The sequence below is a fragment of the Pelodiscus sinensis genome, chromosome 18 (assembly GCF_052426305.1).
Source record: "Pelodiscus sinensis isolate ZL-2025 chromosome 18, ASM5242630v1, whole genome shotgun sequence".
Lineage (NCBI taxonomy): Eukaryota > Metazoa > Chordata > Testudines > Trionychidae > Pelodiscus > Pelodiscus sinensis.
Window position 1 is genome coordinate 485,344 of NC_143069.1, and position 16,630 is coordinate 501,973.

General features: G+C 60.0%; 1 protein-coding gene across 1 annotated transcript; it reads left to right on the plus strand.

Annotated features, from left to right (window-relative positions):
* Positions 1-33: 33 nt before the first annotated feature.
* SARS2 (seryl-tRNA synthetase 2, mitochondrial) lies at positions 34-16,302 on the plus strand. The gene is made up of 16 exons (XM_075917201.2): positions 34-287; positions 1,269-1,364; positions 2,717-2,746; positions 4,051-4,191; positions 5,325-5,379; positions 6,002-6,065; positions 8,911-9,016; positions 9,730-9,777; positions 10,342-10,450; positions 11,241-11,286; positions 11,902-11,989; positions 12,427-12,539; positions 12,723-12,816; positions 13,229-13,321; positions 13,564-13,629; positions 14,286-16,302. Exons 1-16 carry the CDS (start codon positions 54-56, stop codon positions 14,514-14,516), a joined length of 1,614 nt encoding a protein of 537 aa, XP_075773316.1. The 5' UTR covers positions 34-53; the 3' UTR covers positions 14,517-16,302.
* The last annotated feature ends 328 nt before the right edge of the window (positions 16,303-16,630 follow it).

The window sequence follows — 16,630 nt, forward strand, 5'->3', positions numbered from 1 at the left end:
CTGGGGCTCGCGGGGAAAGGAGGCGGGGCGAGCGCATCACATGACCGGCTAACATGGCGGCGCCCATGGCGTTGGGGCGGGCGCTGCGGCGGGTCCCGGCGTGGCGGGGGCGATGGCAGAGCGGCGCGGGGGCGGCGGAGAGGAGCCGGCTGTACGAGCACGCGCGGGAGGGGAACAGCGCGCGGCCCCGCCTGGACATGGCGGCGCTGAGCGCCCGGCCCGAGCAGGCGGAGCGGGACCTGCAGAACCGCAAGGGGCCGCTGGGGCCCCGGGACCTGCGCGAGATCGTGAGCGGGGGCGGGGCCAGAGGAGCGGGCCGTGGGGGAGGGGTGTGGGGGGGCTGTGGAGGGTTGGGGAGTTCATGGGGCAGCCCCGAAGAGGAGAGGCCGAAGGGCACGTCTGATGGGGATTATAGCGGGGTGCATGGGCTTGTGGTAGGGAAGTAAACTCCTGTCTAATCAGTAACTGGTTAAACCTTATGTTTCACAGGTTAACTGCTTCAATGGAGCAGCACCCTGCACAGTTAACTGTAATTGTTAAGCAGCACCCAGCAATGGGTTAGGGTGAGGAAGTGGGTCTGGCCCACGAAAGCTCATCATCTAATAAACCATCTTGTTAGTCTTTAAAGTCCTACATTGTCCTGCATTTTGCTCCAGCAAAGGGGTGATGCTTACTAGTTAACCATTCACATCCCTAGTTTATGGGAAATTTAAGTGGGGCCTAGAGACCTGGGGTTGGGGGGCCTATGGGGAAGGGAGGAATGGGGGGGGGGAGGCTGCTGAAGTGAATGGTACCAGCTTTCCTTCTTGGGTGCTGCCATTGTCCCTGGCCCCTGCTGGGCGTGGTGGTTCCATTTTTCAGAACAGCCTCCACCGAATAGGGAGAAGGTGGGTTCAACTCCTTCGAGCAAAAGCGTGATCCTGACCATGTTCTGATCTCAGTCACTGCTGACAACAGAACTCTGAACCACAGCCCTTGTAACTTTCCCTGTTGCTATTTGTGCTGCTTGGCTCAAGTTCTGAGCAGATGTGTGTGAGACCGACTAGGGCAGGGTAAGGAGAAGCTGTAAGAGGGAAGGGGTAAGGTTAGGAAATAAAGTTGAAGGGTTAGATTCAGAGCCAAAGGGCTGCTTTGAAAATGGGAGGGAAAGAGAGAGTTAGGGCGAAGAGAGAGAGACAGGGATCTGCTGCTTTGTAGTGTTTGGAGGAGCAACTCTTAAAGAAAGCCCAGCTATAAGTACTCATGCCACTGTTTGCCATCCCTGCCAGCTTTGCACATGGAAGAGACTGGAGACAGTGTGGGAGGAGATTAAAAAACTCGAAGCTAAGAAAGAGGAAGTCTCCAGTCAAGTGAAATATCTTGTGGTGAGTCTACACAGTGGCACCCACCCTACCCCCCCAAAATAAAAATACATACAAGGTGCAGAATTTATCTGAGAAGCATCTCTAATGGAAAGAACGTGAACATCTTATTCAGTAGACCCTTGCTTAATGTGCCTGGGATGAATCAGCAGAAAACTGCCATCTATTCACGGTCATGAATGACTTCTGACCCCTTTGATAAGGTGCCTGTGTATGTAGAATCATAGACATATAGGACTGGAAGAGACCTTGGCAAACATCCTGGACCGCTGGGGATAGGAGAGTGAACCAAACATCCGGTTTGGAGCTCCCTGGATCTAGAGCCTGGATTCAGAAGTTGACGAGAACCTTTATCATTCCCATTCCACATGGGGTAGTGGGTTGTTCTGGTCTTATCTGCACATCAGAAACTGAAGGCTAAAACCACCATGCGGGAGTCAGAGCTCATTTTCCCCTCCCATCACTGTTTCCTGATTGCTCTAGAGATACCAGCTTTGTTTCAGTGCGGGGTAAACTGTACTCAGAGAGAGTCTGTCGCTTGCATTTTGCCAGAACACAAAGGACTGGAACCAGGGCCAACTCCTATTGGCAAAACTTCCGTTGACTTCAGTGGGTACATCTTTCAGCATGCCACTGCAGGGCTTCATGGGATGCCATGGCAGCTCAAAACGTACAACTTTGATTTTTAAATGTTTTTTAATCTACTTGCTGCTTGTGGGGTTTCTGCTTTACTCAAAGTGCCGCTTGTGCGTATTTTGTTTGGGATTTGTTCCTTTGGCTCATCCCTTGCCCAGCATGGCTGCTGAGTCCTGCCAGCCGCTGCTTTCTAGCCCAACCCTGACAGGTTTTGTGTTACTTTTAGATCCATTTCACTCGGGTGGGTCTTTGAAAAATTGGGCAGCCAAATGCCTTTGGGCCTGATTCTCCCTTCACACAGGTGCAAAACTGAGGTGACCACATGGAAGTGGGTGAAGTTACACTGGTATAAAATTGAGATAAGTTGGCAGAGAATGAGGTGCATTGCTGATTTACTCCCAGGCCCTGGGGTGATACTTGCTGCTGTACCACAGGCTGCTTGCTTCCCCCATGCTTCCAAACAGCTCCAGGTGCCAAACGGTCTTTCCATATTTACACACATGCACCCCCACTGCTTGTGGCTTCTAATAGACACTGTCATTTTCTCTCCTCATAAATGCTTGGTTTGACAGTCTGATCCCATAAGAGAGCAGATGTGGGGGAGCTGCGAGGTTTCTCGTTTTCATACTGTCCAGGCACCTCGTTTTATTTTCTCTAGACCAAACCGTCAGCAAGGAAATAACTCTTACTCCCTCCTCTTGTTCTTTTCTTCCTCCTAGGAAACCCAGGACGAGAGTTCACTGCAGTCGGTAAGAGCCAGATTTTGCTAATGTAACAATCTGGGAGCAGAAGGAATCATTAAGTGCAGGTTCATCCCTTGGACAGCCTGGGGCAACCCCCTGTGTTCCACATGTGGTGCTTGAGGAGGTCCAACCCCTTTCTGCCTTTGCTCTGCCCACCCTCCCCCAATCCCCCCCTTTCCCCAGGCTCCACCCCTGTTCTGCCCACTCCTAGCCTCATTGTACCTCTTGCCTGAAACCCCCTCCCCTGAGTGTCACAAGCCAGGGGTAACCGGAAACAAGGAGCAGAGGGTATGAAAATATCAAAGGGAAAAACAAGTAGGCAGAGCTGGTAGCCTATAAGCACCTAAAGATTGGATCGTTAAAAGAAGCAGATATGGATCATAGGATAGCAATAGAGGGGAAGGGTACTAACGGAAGAATCTACACAAAGGGCTGTTGGCACTTCATTGAGGCTACGTCTGCACTACAGGCTTCTTGTGCAAGAAGCCTTTTGCACTAGAGGTTTTGCATAAAAACTTCTTGTGCAAGAGCACATCCACACCTCAGAGCACATCGCAAAAGCCATGTGCTTTTGCACAAGAGAGCGCCCACGCTGCTGGACACTCTTGCACAAGAAAGCTCTGATGGCCAGCAGAGCACCAGTGCTTTTTTACATAGGCATTTCTTGCGCATCCACACTTGCCTTCTTGCGCAATAGCTGTAGTGCTAAAAGCAGTAATGCCTCAGAAAAGGAGGTCTACCTATGGCAGAAAAAGCCCTCTGTTCTGCCGTTTAACTGCCCATTTAATTGCACAAGAGCACGTTTGAGGTGTGGACGCGCCACAGGTTTTTGCGCAAAAGCCTTGTATTGTAGACGTAGCTTGTATGTTAGGTTGATAATGTCCCAGCCATCCGTTATCTCGATTGAGGTCATCAGCGTGAGAATTGACTTTGTGGTTGAATTGTAATTCCAACGCCTCTCTGTGTATTTGGCTTGTAGAATTGGTTTGTGACAATTCTACAAGCCAAATAAACCTTTTTAAAGAGGGATTAAGTAGCTTTTCTCCAAAGGAGCCGATGTTACCTCCTCCTAGTGGTGGTTGATGATACTGCAAGGTTTGCAGTTGAAGGAGGCAGTGGGGAAAAAAAGCTTGCAGGATACGAGTTGTTTGGAAGGCCTTGTAATCCTCAGAGGCATTTGGGTAGTGAACCACAAAGTGCAGCCGAGAACATGGTCCTGGGACTCCATGGCATGCCAAGCCGGCTCCTTTTTAATCCTGGATCTGCCCAAGACTCACTCCTTACTCTGTGCTCACCTGCCCCCCAAACAGCTTCCCGATTACCACGCGCTGCGGGGCCAGGGTCGGGAAATACGGCGCCAGCTCAACTCCCTGTACCGGGAAGAGGTGGAACTGGATGAAAAATACTATCTGAAGGCTCTGAAGCTGCCTAACCAGACACACCCTGATGTGGTAAGGGGCGGCTGCCACATCACGGGACAGAGGGTTGCTATGCAGGTGCCCAGCAGTCACCTGAGACACTGGGGGGCTCAATTTATGATAGAAAACTATATAAACCCAGCCAAGAGCTAGGTCAAGCTAAGGGCCTGGCTGTGGATTTAATCTCCTGAGTGTTACGTGGCTATATGGAACTCTCCCCTTATTCAGCCAAGTCGTCCTGGGGCTTTGATTAAACAGCTGCTCTGAGTGCAGAGAAGAGCCACCAAAGGGATCCCAGGGCTGTGAGAGATGCAAGTGTATTCAGTGTCCCAAAGGGAAGATCTAGAGATGCCTGGGTTACTGGGTCTAAGTACCTTCCCAGGGAGCAAAAGGCCACGTGTGAGAAAATTCTCTGCTCATGAAAACAGAGTCTGGGAAGTTAAAGCCAGAGCAAGCCCAGTTAGAAAGAGGGGGGTAGGGTCAGACTAGATGATCTAATGGGCCTTTGTTCTGGCCTTAACGTTTCATTTGTCTAGCTCCCATCCCCCCTCCATACGCTCTCTAAGGGGAGTGCTGCCCCTTGCGTAGACCCAGCCTGCCGCTGTTTCGAAGGGTGTGGTGTATGGGTAGCTCTAACCACTAGACCCTGCTCCCCTCCCATTAGATGTATTGATTTGGGCCCAGCTTCCCACCTTTACCAATGCTGCTCGTCCACAGACCTTGGAGAGGCGGATCAGGGAGTCTGGTCTCTGCCCAAAGCCAGGAGGGGAAAACAGGGCGGGGGAGGGCCCAGCTACTCGTGCTTAGGGCTTGTCTATTGTGAAAAAGCTGATACGCGGGGCTGACTGACCCGAAGGGGTGTGCCTACACCGCCTGTGCGCCCGGCTAGATCTCCCCTGCAGATGGGTGTGCTGCCCTATGGGGAAGCATTTTGCTGCTGCACACCTAGCCTTGTGGGACTTCTCTCGCGCTGCCCTTAGAACTGTGGGACCTGGGGTCGGACTCCCACAGGAAATGCAGTTGTTCCACGAGGGGCGCTGTGGCCTGGGGCCAGGTCGGAGGGAGACAGATCCAGGTAAAGCGGGGGCTTGCTGTGTCACTCTTCGAGGGTGCCTTTCTCCAGCCTTTGGGGCAGTACTGTGACCTTTGACCTTTCCTTCCTCCAGCCCATTGGCGATGAGAGCCAGGCGAGGGTGCTGGAGGTCATGGGAGAGAAACCAGGTAACGGACAGATTCGCGGGGCGGGGGCGGGGGCGGGGGGGTCGCGTGTGCTGGCTGCAAAGCCATCGAGCCCAAGGAAAGCCATGGACTGAGCCCTCGCTGCTCATTGGCTGGGCGGGGTTAGCAGGGAGCTGGTACCTCGCAGTCAGCGGAAAGATGTTCGTTGATTTCAGCGGCAGTGGGACAAGGGATGCGCAGGCCCCGCCTGCCTTCTCCAAAGCTGCCTTGGAGGTGGGGAAAGCCAGGCGTTGTTCCCAGAAGCCGGGGGTGGGCAATTACTTTTACCAGAGGCCGCTTCAGAAAGTTTTGAAGTGGCCCCAGGCCGCACCGGAAGGGGCAGGGTCTCAAGTGGAAGGGCGGGGCCAGGATACTTCCCTGCTTCCTCACCCACAGACCATGATTAGTCTGGGGGTGAGAGAGCGCCTCCCCCTCCCCCTGAGGTTCGCCCTTGGCCCCCATGCCCCTGGTGGTGCGAGGAGACTTCGTGTGCTCCCCCTTCTGCCCCCAGGCCAATCAGTCGATGCCCCTGCCGAGTTCAAGGTCTGTGGCGTCTGGGTGAAGGATCCCATGGAGCTGCAACGTTCTTCTTGGGACACATTGTGGCATTCACCTTTTGTTTCAGCTTTTGATTTTAGGGTGAGGGGGCATCTGGAAATCGGAGAGGAGCTGGATATCATCAGACAAAAGTAAGATGAGGAGCAAAGGGGTTAGAATCAGGGCTCCGGTACCCTGAATTTTGGATTGAAATCGGATAGCAAGGCTTGCCTGAGAACAGCCTCTGGTCCCTCCACGTTCCATGCTACAGAGTTCCCTTAAATTTGCCAGGAAAATGATCTTGATGCATCTTCCCCCCGCTGCCCCAAACGGGGGACACATGGAGATGAATTAACCTCTCCTTTCCCCAAAGCAGGGGCTGCTCTGGAGTGGTCCCTCCGCTCACCGCCCCACCCCCTTTGATCGCTTCACAGCACGTTTAACGGGTTAACCAATTAAATGGGGTTTTACGTCCCTCGTTTGAATCGAAGGGCTGAGCTGCCTGGGCCAATAGACAGGTTGGGCTGCAGCAGGGTAATCGACCGGCACAGCGAGGGCTACAGCAGCCCCTTGTTGACAAGCCTGGCGTTTGGGTGGAGACGTTCCGGGCTAAATCTCCGGGCAGGGAGAGACTAGCTGCTGGGTCAGATGGCTCCGGATGCCGTTCACTTCAGAGACTGTTCGCTAGAGCCCGACCCAGGGTACTGGAGTCTGGGGACAGGGGCCTGTTGATTGGATCAGCCCTGCGTTGAGCGGGGATGTCTCTCTGACCACTGCTCTAGCAGCTGAGATGAGGCGGCTCCCAGAAGCCACCAATCACGCGTAAATGTCACCCGCCTGCCCACCGTCAGGCAGAGCCGTCTTCCCTCTTGTGTGCGGCGCACAGGGAGAGCCATGAGCTCTCTGGCCTGGTGGCAGATGGCTGCTGGGGGAGCAAGTCGGCTGCTGCGGCCCCCGGGAGGCAGCCGGGTGGGAAGACACACAGACCTGGTCTTTGGCCCGCCATACACCGGGGGGGGTGCCACTGAGCGCAGTGCTGCCCTGGCAGCTCCAACCAGCCACGGGTCTGGAGCTTTCATGCCCACGTGCAGCCCCCGGGCTATGTGTGTTATGTGGCCCCTGTTTGCAGGGAACATGAGTCTCCAGCCCGGCCTGGTGCAGCTGGTGACTTTAGCTCCCTGGGGGCCTGGGCCAGCCCGCAGGGGGCCTGGGCCAGCCCGCAGGGCACCTCCCAGAGGGCGGCTGTCAGGCACTGGTTCGTGGGAACCTACCTCTGGCCTTTTTGGTGGTTCACACCGTTAAGTGTGATCTGATCCGGCTGGGCTGGGGCCGGCAGCTACCAGCTGACATGTTCCTGGAAGGTCTAGTGAAGGGAGCCGTGACTCAAAGCCAGGTACAGAACCAGGAGAGGGGCGTGCGATCTAGTGGTTAGAGCCAGGGAATGGGGTGGGGACTCAGGCTCCCCTGTTTCAGTTTCTGCCCCGCTGTGTGGGTTGTGAGCCAGTCCCTTCATCTCTCTCTCTCTGTTCCCTGCTGTCTGTGAAATGGCAGGGATCTCGACTTTCATAGCCCTGAATCAGCCCTTCTAGAAACCCTGCCCTTGAGCAGCTGGGGCGGCTGCTTCTCGCTACGTCCCAGGTGGGGAAACTGAGGCCCAGAGCGAGGCGGTGACTTGACTGACATGTCTAGAAGCTAGACCGAGACTAGAAGCCAGGAACCCTGATACCCAGTCCCCCGCCCTAACCACATCAAAGTGGGGAGAGGACCTGCCTGGCCTTCCGGGCATGCTCCGACAGGCGTGTCGCTTTGTCGCCAGTGTCAGAGGCAGCAGTAAAAGGATCCGCCATCTGCTGTTTCTGGAGGCCTGAGGGGGTGAGCGGCAGACCAGCTGCTGCTCTCAGTGCCCATTAGCTGATTGTGCCGCCGCTGGCCCGCTGCAGAATGGAGGGGCTGTAAATGTGCGTGTGCTGCCTTTTCTTCTCCCTGCTGTCTGGCTGTGGGCTTCGGGCGCTTTCCGACATCAGGCGTGCCTCCCCACTCCCCCGCTGCCTCCCGGTGTGGGCGACGGCTTGTCATGGAAAAAGGCTCCTTTCTTCAGGTCCATGTTAGCATCATGGGCCGGGTCGGCGAAACCATCTGGCTCGGTCAATTTCACTCCCCCTCCCAAGTGCTCCTGTGGCTACAGGAAGGTGGGAGGCAGGGGAATGACTCCTCTAACTGGGGTGCGTGTGCAGAGCAGGCCCCACAAGGCCGGATTTCCTGTACCCCCCGTTCTCGGCACTGCCACGGAGCGATGGCAGGTGGTGTGAATCCCCTTCACCGTGTGCATCTCGATTCCATCGCCCCTCGTGTCTTCCTAGGCTCCTCTTCAGAAGGCACCACTGGGATTATCTCGTCCAGCCTCCGGTCGATCCCTTAGCAAAGCCTCCGTGCTCACCTGAAACATTGCCCCTGGTGGAAAATTGCCCCCTCCCCGGGTCAATTGTTCCAGTGATGAATTCCGCTCGCTGTTAAATTTGCACCTTGTTTCCTCTCTGACTTTGTCTAGCGTCACCTTCTAGCTGCTACCTCACGTTCGGCCTTTCTCAGCTCGATGGAAGAGCCCGTTAGTAAATGTGTTCCCCGCAGAGGCGCCTACCGACTGACCAAGCTGCACCAAAACCTCTGTTACGCTGTATAGATTGTTGCCCTAAGGCAGGGTTTCCAGGCCCTTCCCTTCCCTGGCCCAGGGAGCTGCCCACTCTATACCGGTACCTTGCGGCCCCCCACCCTTGAATCGCGATTGATTCTCTGGAGTGCCTCACGAACCCCCGGTGAGGTAGGACGGAGCTGAGATGCAGATGGGGAAACTGAGGCACAGGGCGATGCAGTGAGGTGGCCACAATGGCACAGGGAGTTAGCCCAGAGCTGGGTTCCAGTGAGCGATGTGTCCACTGCACATCCTTTGGGAAGCAGCCCCCCATGCTTGAGATTCTCGCCCTCCCTCTCCCCATGCAGGCGCCTCTCCCACATCTCAGGCCACCGCTCCTATTACCTGCGTGGGGCCGGAGCACTGCTGCAGCAGGCCCTCGTGCAGTTCACCCTCAGCAAGCTGGTGAAACAGGTACGGCCGCGAGACGGAGGCAAATCCCCTGTACAGAGCTAACCGGGTACATGCTCTGCTTAGTGGGTTCACCCGGATCCGCGGGTGGGGCTGCTCGGGCCGGGCTGCCAGTTAACTGGTTACCCCGGTAAGCATGCTGGTAAGCCCTTCCATCCCTAGCATGGGGCAGCACGATCTAATGGTGAGAGCAGGGTGCGAGCCGCTCTCCCCAGCTGTGGGGGGGGTGTTTCTAGGCTTAAAACAGCGTGGGGCTCCTGGCCTTGGTCCTGGCCTTGCAGGGACGGTAGTGGGATCTAGCGGTTAGAGCAGAGCGCCAGATCTGGGTTCTGTTTCCAGCTGGGGGGGGGGGGGCGTTTCTAGGCTTAGAACAGCGTGGGGCTCCTGCGCTCTGGTCCTGGCCTTGCAGGGACGGTAGTGGGATCTAGCGGTTAGAGCAGAGCGCCAGATCTGGGTTCTGTTTCCAGCTGGGGGGGGGGGGGGGGGCGTTTCTAGGCTTAGAACAGCGTGGGGCTCCTGCGCTCTGGTCCTGGCCTTGCAGGGATGGTAGTGGGATCTAGCGGTTAGAGCAGTGCCCCTAGTATTTGACCCCCTTGGGGCCGGGCACTGAATGGGGCCAGGGAGCCCCATCTCCTCTGCCCCACAGCCCCGGTCACGCTGGCAGGAGGGGCCACTGCTGAGCGCTGGCCTGTTGGGTCTTCTCTCTCCCCGCCCAGGGCTTCATCCCGATGGCAGTTCCTGACCTGCTGCGAGGAGCCGTGTTTGTAAGTGCCCGGGGGGTGGAGCCCTGGCCCCTCCCCGCCCAGGAACATCTGCTCCCCATCTCCGCTGGCCACAGAGCCCGGCTGCCTCGCTGCCATGACCCAGCCGGTGCCCAGCCCCTCTGCCCATGTGCTCCGGGTCACCGTGATGCTGGCTCACGGGCTCCAGCTCTGTGTTCCCAACGGGGCCATGGCCTTCGCTGCCCCCAGCTCCACAGGTGCACCCGGCCTGATGTGCCTTAAGCCCTGTATCCCCACCGTGGTCCACTCCCCACCCGCTTGCTCCTTCCTGTGTCCCTGGAGTGCCCAGGGAGCTGCCCACTCTGTACCGGTACCTTGCGGCCCCCCACCCCGATGTCTCCCACTAGCCGCAGGCCCATCGGTCGAGTGACCCCACCAAGTTTCTAGCTGCCTCTTGGTGCCTTGAAGTTGGGATGACGGAGGGAGGCAGGTGCATGGTGATGGGGTGGCCCTTTGGGCCTGGGGGAGCCTTGGTGGAGCTGGGGGGCCATGCCGGGGACTAGGGTACCATGGAGGTAACCAGGGCTCTGCTGCCTCTGCCCTCAGGAAGGCTGCGGCATGCAGCCCAACGCCAGCCCCTCCCCAGTGTACAACATCGACCCCTCCCGCTTCGAGGACCTGTGCCTGGCTGGCACCTCCGAGGTGGGCGTGGCAGGTGAGGCAGGACCCGCCAGCCATGTCTGTCCTTGGCTTGCCTGGGCGATGCCCAAATGCACCCTGCCCCAGCGCGGCCGCCTGGCTGCAGAGCCAAGGCCCATGTGCGCTCAGCATCCTGCCCCACGCCAGGGCCCTGCGTGAGAGTCCTTTAAGGGCCTGGCTGGAGCGGGCAGCCGGGGGCACGCGGGACCAGCTGGAGTGGCAGCTGGGGCAGTCTCCATGCCGGGCCGGTGCACGTGGGGCTGGCTGCAGCGGCAGCCGGGGCAGTCCCCACACCGGGCCGGTGCAGGCGGGAGGAGGGAGCTGCGTGGAAGAGAAGGGACCAGACCCAGGCCTGGGGACACTTGGGTTTCAGTTGTTAGCTGGGGAGCTGCCCTGAGAAACACTTGAGCAGCCTGTTCCCCGAGCCCTCGACGCCACGTGCGCTAGCTCGGCTGGCTGGGCTTGCCTCGGGGATAGACGCCCCCCCCTTGGGCCTGGCCCCCGCGCAGGCTCGTGTCCCCGCAGGCCTGGTGGGTTTTCCAGCGGGCAGCCTGGGCGGCAGTAGCCCGGGTTCCTCTGCCCACGCCGGGAGCCGCAATTGGCCACGGAGCCACCTGCCCAAGGCGCTCGCTTAGCGCTGTCTGGTCCCTGCTGCGGCAGCCTCGCGGGTGTCAGGATGCAGCTGGCCACTGAGGGATGCCCCTTGCGCAGGGACTTGCTCTCGCCACTGTTCTAACATGCCCAGCCCCAGGGGGCTGCCGAGGCATCACACTCTTCTGCGGCCCTCACCGGGTCCCCTTTTCCAGGCTACTTCATGGATCACGCCGTGAGTTGGAAGGACTTGCCCGTCAGGTAACAGCCGCCCCTGCCCCCTTTGGTTTGTCTCTCCCATCGGCTTCTTCCTCCTGATCCCCCTCTCTGCGCGGCTCTGTCCTTTTGCCCCCCCATGCAACTCCCCTTGCTTAGCGCAAGAGTCGTCTTCCCCGCAGCCCTCGCTGTCATGGGCGTGTGCCCCGTGTCCCCTCGCCCTGGCGGCTGTCTCCTCCGGAATCGCCCCTCCTCCGGTGTCGCCGGCTCCCTGCCTTGGCTTTGGGATCCCTGTGCAAGGGGGTGGAATAGAACCCAGGAATCCGGACTCCCTCGGCCCCCCCTTCCAGCCTGTAACCACTAGACACCACTCCCCTGCCAGAGCCTGAAATAGCCCCGAGTCCTGCCTCCAAAGCAAGTCCACTCCCCAGTCCACCCTGAGCTCCCCCCCCTGCGGGGCCCTGGGGCTGCGTCCCTGGCTCAGTGAGTGTGGTTGAGCCAAGTCTGTACTTCAGTGCCTCGGTTTCCCCTTTCTTCCCAGTGGGGTTAGTGGTGCCGACCTCCGTGGCAGCTGCGGGGTTCCACTCCCCTGCCCCCCGTGCAGAGGTCTGGAGCAGCGGGTTCAGTTCCATGCCTGTCCTGTCCCTTCCCCTCTGGCAGGACCGTGTGCTCCAGCACGTGCTACAGAACCGAGACGGACACCGGCAAGGAGCCCTGGGGGCTGTACAGGGTCCATCAGTTCACCAAGGTAAGAGCGTGGTCCTTGCTCTCGGGGGGTAGAGCCCAGGAGTCCTGGCTCCCCGCCTCCAGGGGCCAGAGCTGCCCCCTCTCTGCTGATTGGCGGGGTGGGGTAGCAGGGAGGTGCCTCTGGGCTGCTCCAGCTACTGGCCCGGAGAAGAAGGGGGGGTCATGTCAGCCTTGGGAGCTGTTTGAGACGCTCCGTGGACTCCTAGCCGCTGACCCGATCAAGGAGCCGCCCGCTGGTGCCTCCTCCCCAGGGCGGGACCGGGACCAGAACCTGCATCGTCTGCCCCAGCCGGGAGAGTCCTGTGGCCGAACCTCTCCAGCAGGGGGACATTCCGAGGTGCCAGCCTTGGAGAGCTGGCACCTCCCCCAATAAAAGGCCCATCGAGCGGCCCCCGGTACCAGGGCAGGAGGCTGACGTGCCCGTTCCCTGCCCTGCAGGTGGAGATGTTCGGGGTGACGGCAGCGGAGAGCGGGCAGGAGAGCACCGCCCTGCTGGAGGAGTTCCTCGCCCTGCAGAAGGAGATCTTCTCCGCGCTGGGGCTGCACTACAAGTGAGACGCCAGGGGGCTCTACGGGCCCTTGCCAAAGGGGAGCTGTGAGGCGGGGGCACCCCCAGGGTTACCCCTCTGCCCGCCTTGGCCAGGGCTGCTCAGCTGGGGAAGTGGTGTCAGCAGCCCCGGGGGTTGGGATCGGCCCGTGCCGCCTGCTGCCCGCCTGATCAGCCTCTCTGGCAGGGTCCTGGATATGCCCAGCCAGGAGCTCGGGCTGCCCGCCTACCGGAAATACGACATCGAAGCCTGGATGCCCGGCAGGGGCAAGTACGGTGAGGTGAGTGCTGCCCGCTGGAGCGATGGCAGGGGAGGAAGCCAGGCGCCAAGAGAGAGGCTTGTTCTGGGGCTAAGGGACAGCATCTCCTGCTGCCCCATGTGCTTTGGGTTTCCTTGCTCCGGATCCCAGCGACAGCAGCCGTTCACCCTCCTGCGTCAGGGTGGATCTGGATAGCCACGGAGGGCTCAGGAAGGAGATGGGGCCTTTGCAGTAGCCCTAGGGGGGATGAAATAGGGGAGCGGGGCCAGAGCCGTTGTCTGACCTGGGGAGGCAGAGAAGTGGAGTGGGGGCGGGTCTGGATGTGGGGACAAAGGAAGGCCTTTGGTAGGTCACGGGAATGCTTTGTGTGTCACATGACTGCCGTCCCCCCAAGCCGCCTCCTACCACACAGCCCCATCTCTCACTTCCCCAGATCTCCAGCGCCTCCAACTGCACCGACTACCAGAGCCGGCGCCTGAACATCATGTACTACGACCAGACGCGGCAGCTCCACTACGCGCACACGGTGAGCGCCTGGCCTCCCGAGCCCGGCTGGTGGGGAAATGGGCCGTGCCCCACACGGGCCAGCGTCCCTCTGTCCGTCGGGTTGGACTGTGCAGAGGGGAATCCGTGCCAATAAACCTGCCTACCTTGGGGCGAACAGGCCGGGTTGATTCCCATGGCTACGGAGCCAGAAGCAGGTCGCTGGCTGGAGAGGGGTGGGGGGATTAAACCCCCTCCCTGCCTTCACTCTGTTCTTCTCCCCAGGTCAACGGCACAGCCTGCGCCGTCCCGCGGGTGCTGATCGCTTTGCTGGAGTCCAACCAGCTCAAGGTGCGCTCCTGTCTGCAGGCAGGGAGCTGCGCCAAGGGCCCAGCATGCGGCTTCTAGGCTGGGCACCGCCTGGCACTCGGGGCAGCTCTCCCCACTGGCATCCAGCTGGGGCGGGGGGCACGTGGCCCAGGCAGAGCTGGGGCAAGCTGGGTTCTGTACCCCGGTTGGCAATAGAGGTGGGGAGACTCCGCCCTCCCCCCGAAACGGAGCCAGGCTGGGGCTGACCCGAGCGTGTGTTTCCCGGTTCCAATGTGAGGCCAGCCCAACAGCCGGCGTTTCACCCAGAGATCTCTGCAGTGCGCCCGTGGCGTGGGCAGCCCAAAGCCTTTGTCCTGAGCGAGGAGCCCCCAATGCCCCTGCCCTCGCAGGGAATCGGGGGAGAGCTGACCACGCCCCATGCAACAGAAGGAGGTGGGGTGTGGGGGAGGGAAAATTCCTCCCCACCCTCCTCTCTGTCAACTGGGGAGCCGTGCAGAAAATCAGGGGTGGGGGGCTCAACATGGGGCCCCATTCCAGAGTAGATTCCCTTTGGCTCGAGAGCCAAGACTTCTGGGAGGGAGGCAGAATCCACCTGCCCAGGCAGCTCTGTCGGTTGGGGGGGCTGGATTCCCCCTCCCCCATGCTGCGTCTTAACCCTGCCCTACTCCACCCCCCAGGATGGCAGCGTCCGGGTCCCCACGATCCTGCAGCCGTTCCTGGGCACGGAAGTCATCAGCAAACCCAGCTATGCCCCCTTGAGGTACATCGGGCCCAACCAGCCTGGCGGGGGCTGTGCCGCCAGCCGGGAGCCGCTGGAACGGGGACCAGCCGTGGGCGTCTCTCCCGGCCGCAGCAGAGGCACCCCTGGCTTCTTCTCAGGCAGCTCTGCGGCACGCCAGGGCGACTGAGACGGGACGTGGCCGCTGCCGGGGGCAGGGCCCTCTTACCTCGCCGCATGCAGCCAGGCCTGCTCGCTCACAGGACTGGCCCCTCCTGCTCCCTGCTCTGTGGCCCCGGCTGGGCCGGAGGTGCCCCGGGAATGCCACGACCCCTCGACTGCTAGACTGCGCTGCCTGGAGCCAGCCCTGGTAGAAGGCAGGCTACTGTCTTCTCCCGGGGCCGTAAGCCCCTGGGGAGGGGAGATCCGGTCTGAAGGCCTCTGGAGGCTCCTGGCGAGACTCATTCCGGCGGTGCCCCAGCCAGGCCCGGCAGAGCGGCTGGCCGCAGCGGGGCAGAGCGTTGGCTCCATGGGCTGCTGGTTCTCATCCGCCTCCTGGTGCTGGCTGCAGCACGTTTCCAGCAGCCAGCCCTTCACTCCAAACACGCGCTGAGTGGCCCAGGTCTCAGCCTGGTTCCCTGCTGGAGCCGCCCTACACAGAGCCGGAGCAGCAGAGGCCCAAGCCCCCTGGGGCTGAGGCAGCCAAGCAGGGGACAGGGTGGGGGATGGGGAGGTTTGCCCTGGCACCTGCCCCTGCTCTGGGGAAGGAGCATGGGATCCATGGGGGGCAGAGAGGGAGGGGCCTGGTTAGGGCAGCTGCCAAGGTGGGGCAGGGGTGCCCCGGGCTACCGATCAAGGGACTGAGGGTGTGAGGCCCATTAAATCTGCAATTGCAACAGGTTCTGCCCTCGTGGGGTCACTGCTTAACGCCGCCACGGTCAGGGAGGGGACGGCCGCAGGGTGCAGTTATTCCAGGGTGCAGAGAGACTCCTGCAGGCCAGGGCTCATCCTGGGGCGGATACTGGGTACTGTGGGGCAGGAGCTGGCCCTTCATGACTGTACACAACTGCTCTGTGCCACTGAGATGCAGCCACCTCTGGTGTGGAGCAGTAGCAGATGCTTATCCAGGGATCCTCCCTCAGCATGAGTGCAGGGGAAGAGCAGCCCTAGCCCCACCCTGGGCCCCTCAAGTGAGCACTGGGCTGGGTCCTTTGCCCCGCCAGGGGCGCTCCTCAGGCCTTGCAGCCATTTATAAGTTGGGGCTGAATTTGGCAGCGAAAAAGCAAAAAGGAAACGAGTCCTTTTGGGCGGGAGCCAGCCGGGTTCTTTCTCCAGATTTCTTTGGGGCCGGGCCCCAGCCGGCCACGTTGCTCCGTACTGAGGGGGCTGGCGCTGACCGAGGGGGCAGCCCGTACGGCTCCGCAGGGGTGGCCAGCAGGAGGGTCACCTGCCCCTCTCCAGCGCTTCCCGGCAGGGTGGGACGCCATTGCAGCCTCAGCCTCTCCCACCCCCTTCTGGCAGCGGCGTTAGTCCGGCCCTGGGTGAAGGCGTTCGTGTAGCGTTGCTCTGAGGCCTTGGGGAGCTCCCCCTTGAGCCAGCTGAATGGTCCCCAAAGGCGCAGCTGCCATGTTCCCCCCAGAGGTGACTGCATTCTAGTGCTGGGGCAGTGAGTATCCCTGCAGCCCGACAGCATCTGTACTTCCTTAGGGCCGGGCCCTGCTCTGTTCTAGGTGCCACCAGCCCCCTCTGCTTGCTGGAGCTAGGCCCTGGGGATGTTTCTGGCCTGGCTCGAGGGCAGTTAGAGCAGGCAGGGAGGTGGGGATCACCCTTGCCCGCATTCAGCCTGTCTGCCCCAGAGCAGCCATCGGGACAGCGGCGTGATGCTGATTCACGCTGGGGGAGGAGGTCTGGCCCAGCTTTGGCTGCAGAAACAAGAGGGTTGTTATAGGAACGACATTAAGAAAAGATGAGCTGGAGTCAGGTTTTTGCAGGGAAGTGCCTGGTTCATGGGGGCGGATTTAAATGGGCAGCAGGGCCAGCAAACTGGGACATCCACGTCATTACAGGGAGGGGAGACGTTTTCCATCCCCAGGTGTCCCTGGCTGGGCTTGAACATGTTCCCTGGGACGAGCCAAATGCCCGCTTGTCATAGTGTTATGCCTCCCGGGTGAGTTTCACCAGAGCGGGAGAGCACCTTCGCCCCAGGCTTCGTACGCAGCTCTCGCTGGTCCCAGCCTTTCGCTTGGTTAATGAAATTCAGACAGGCTTCAGCGGGGAGGGAACCTTCATCTTCCCCTGGTTTAA

Coding starts and splice junctions, on each gene's coding strand:
- SARS2 (XM_075917201.2), top strand. CDS start 54: ATGGCGGCGCCCATGGCGTTGGGGCGGGCGCTGCGGCGGGTCCCGGCG. Junction 288..1,268: donor CCCGGGACCTGCGCGAGATC/GTGAGCGGGGGC, acceptor CATCCCTGCCAG/CTTTGCACATGGAAGAGACT. Junction 13,630..14,285: donor TGGAGTCCAACCAGCTCAAG/GTGCGCTCCTGT, acceptor TCCACCCCCCAG/GATGGCAGCGTCCGGGTCCC.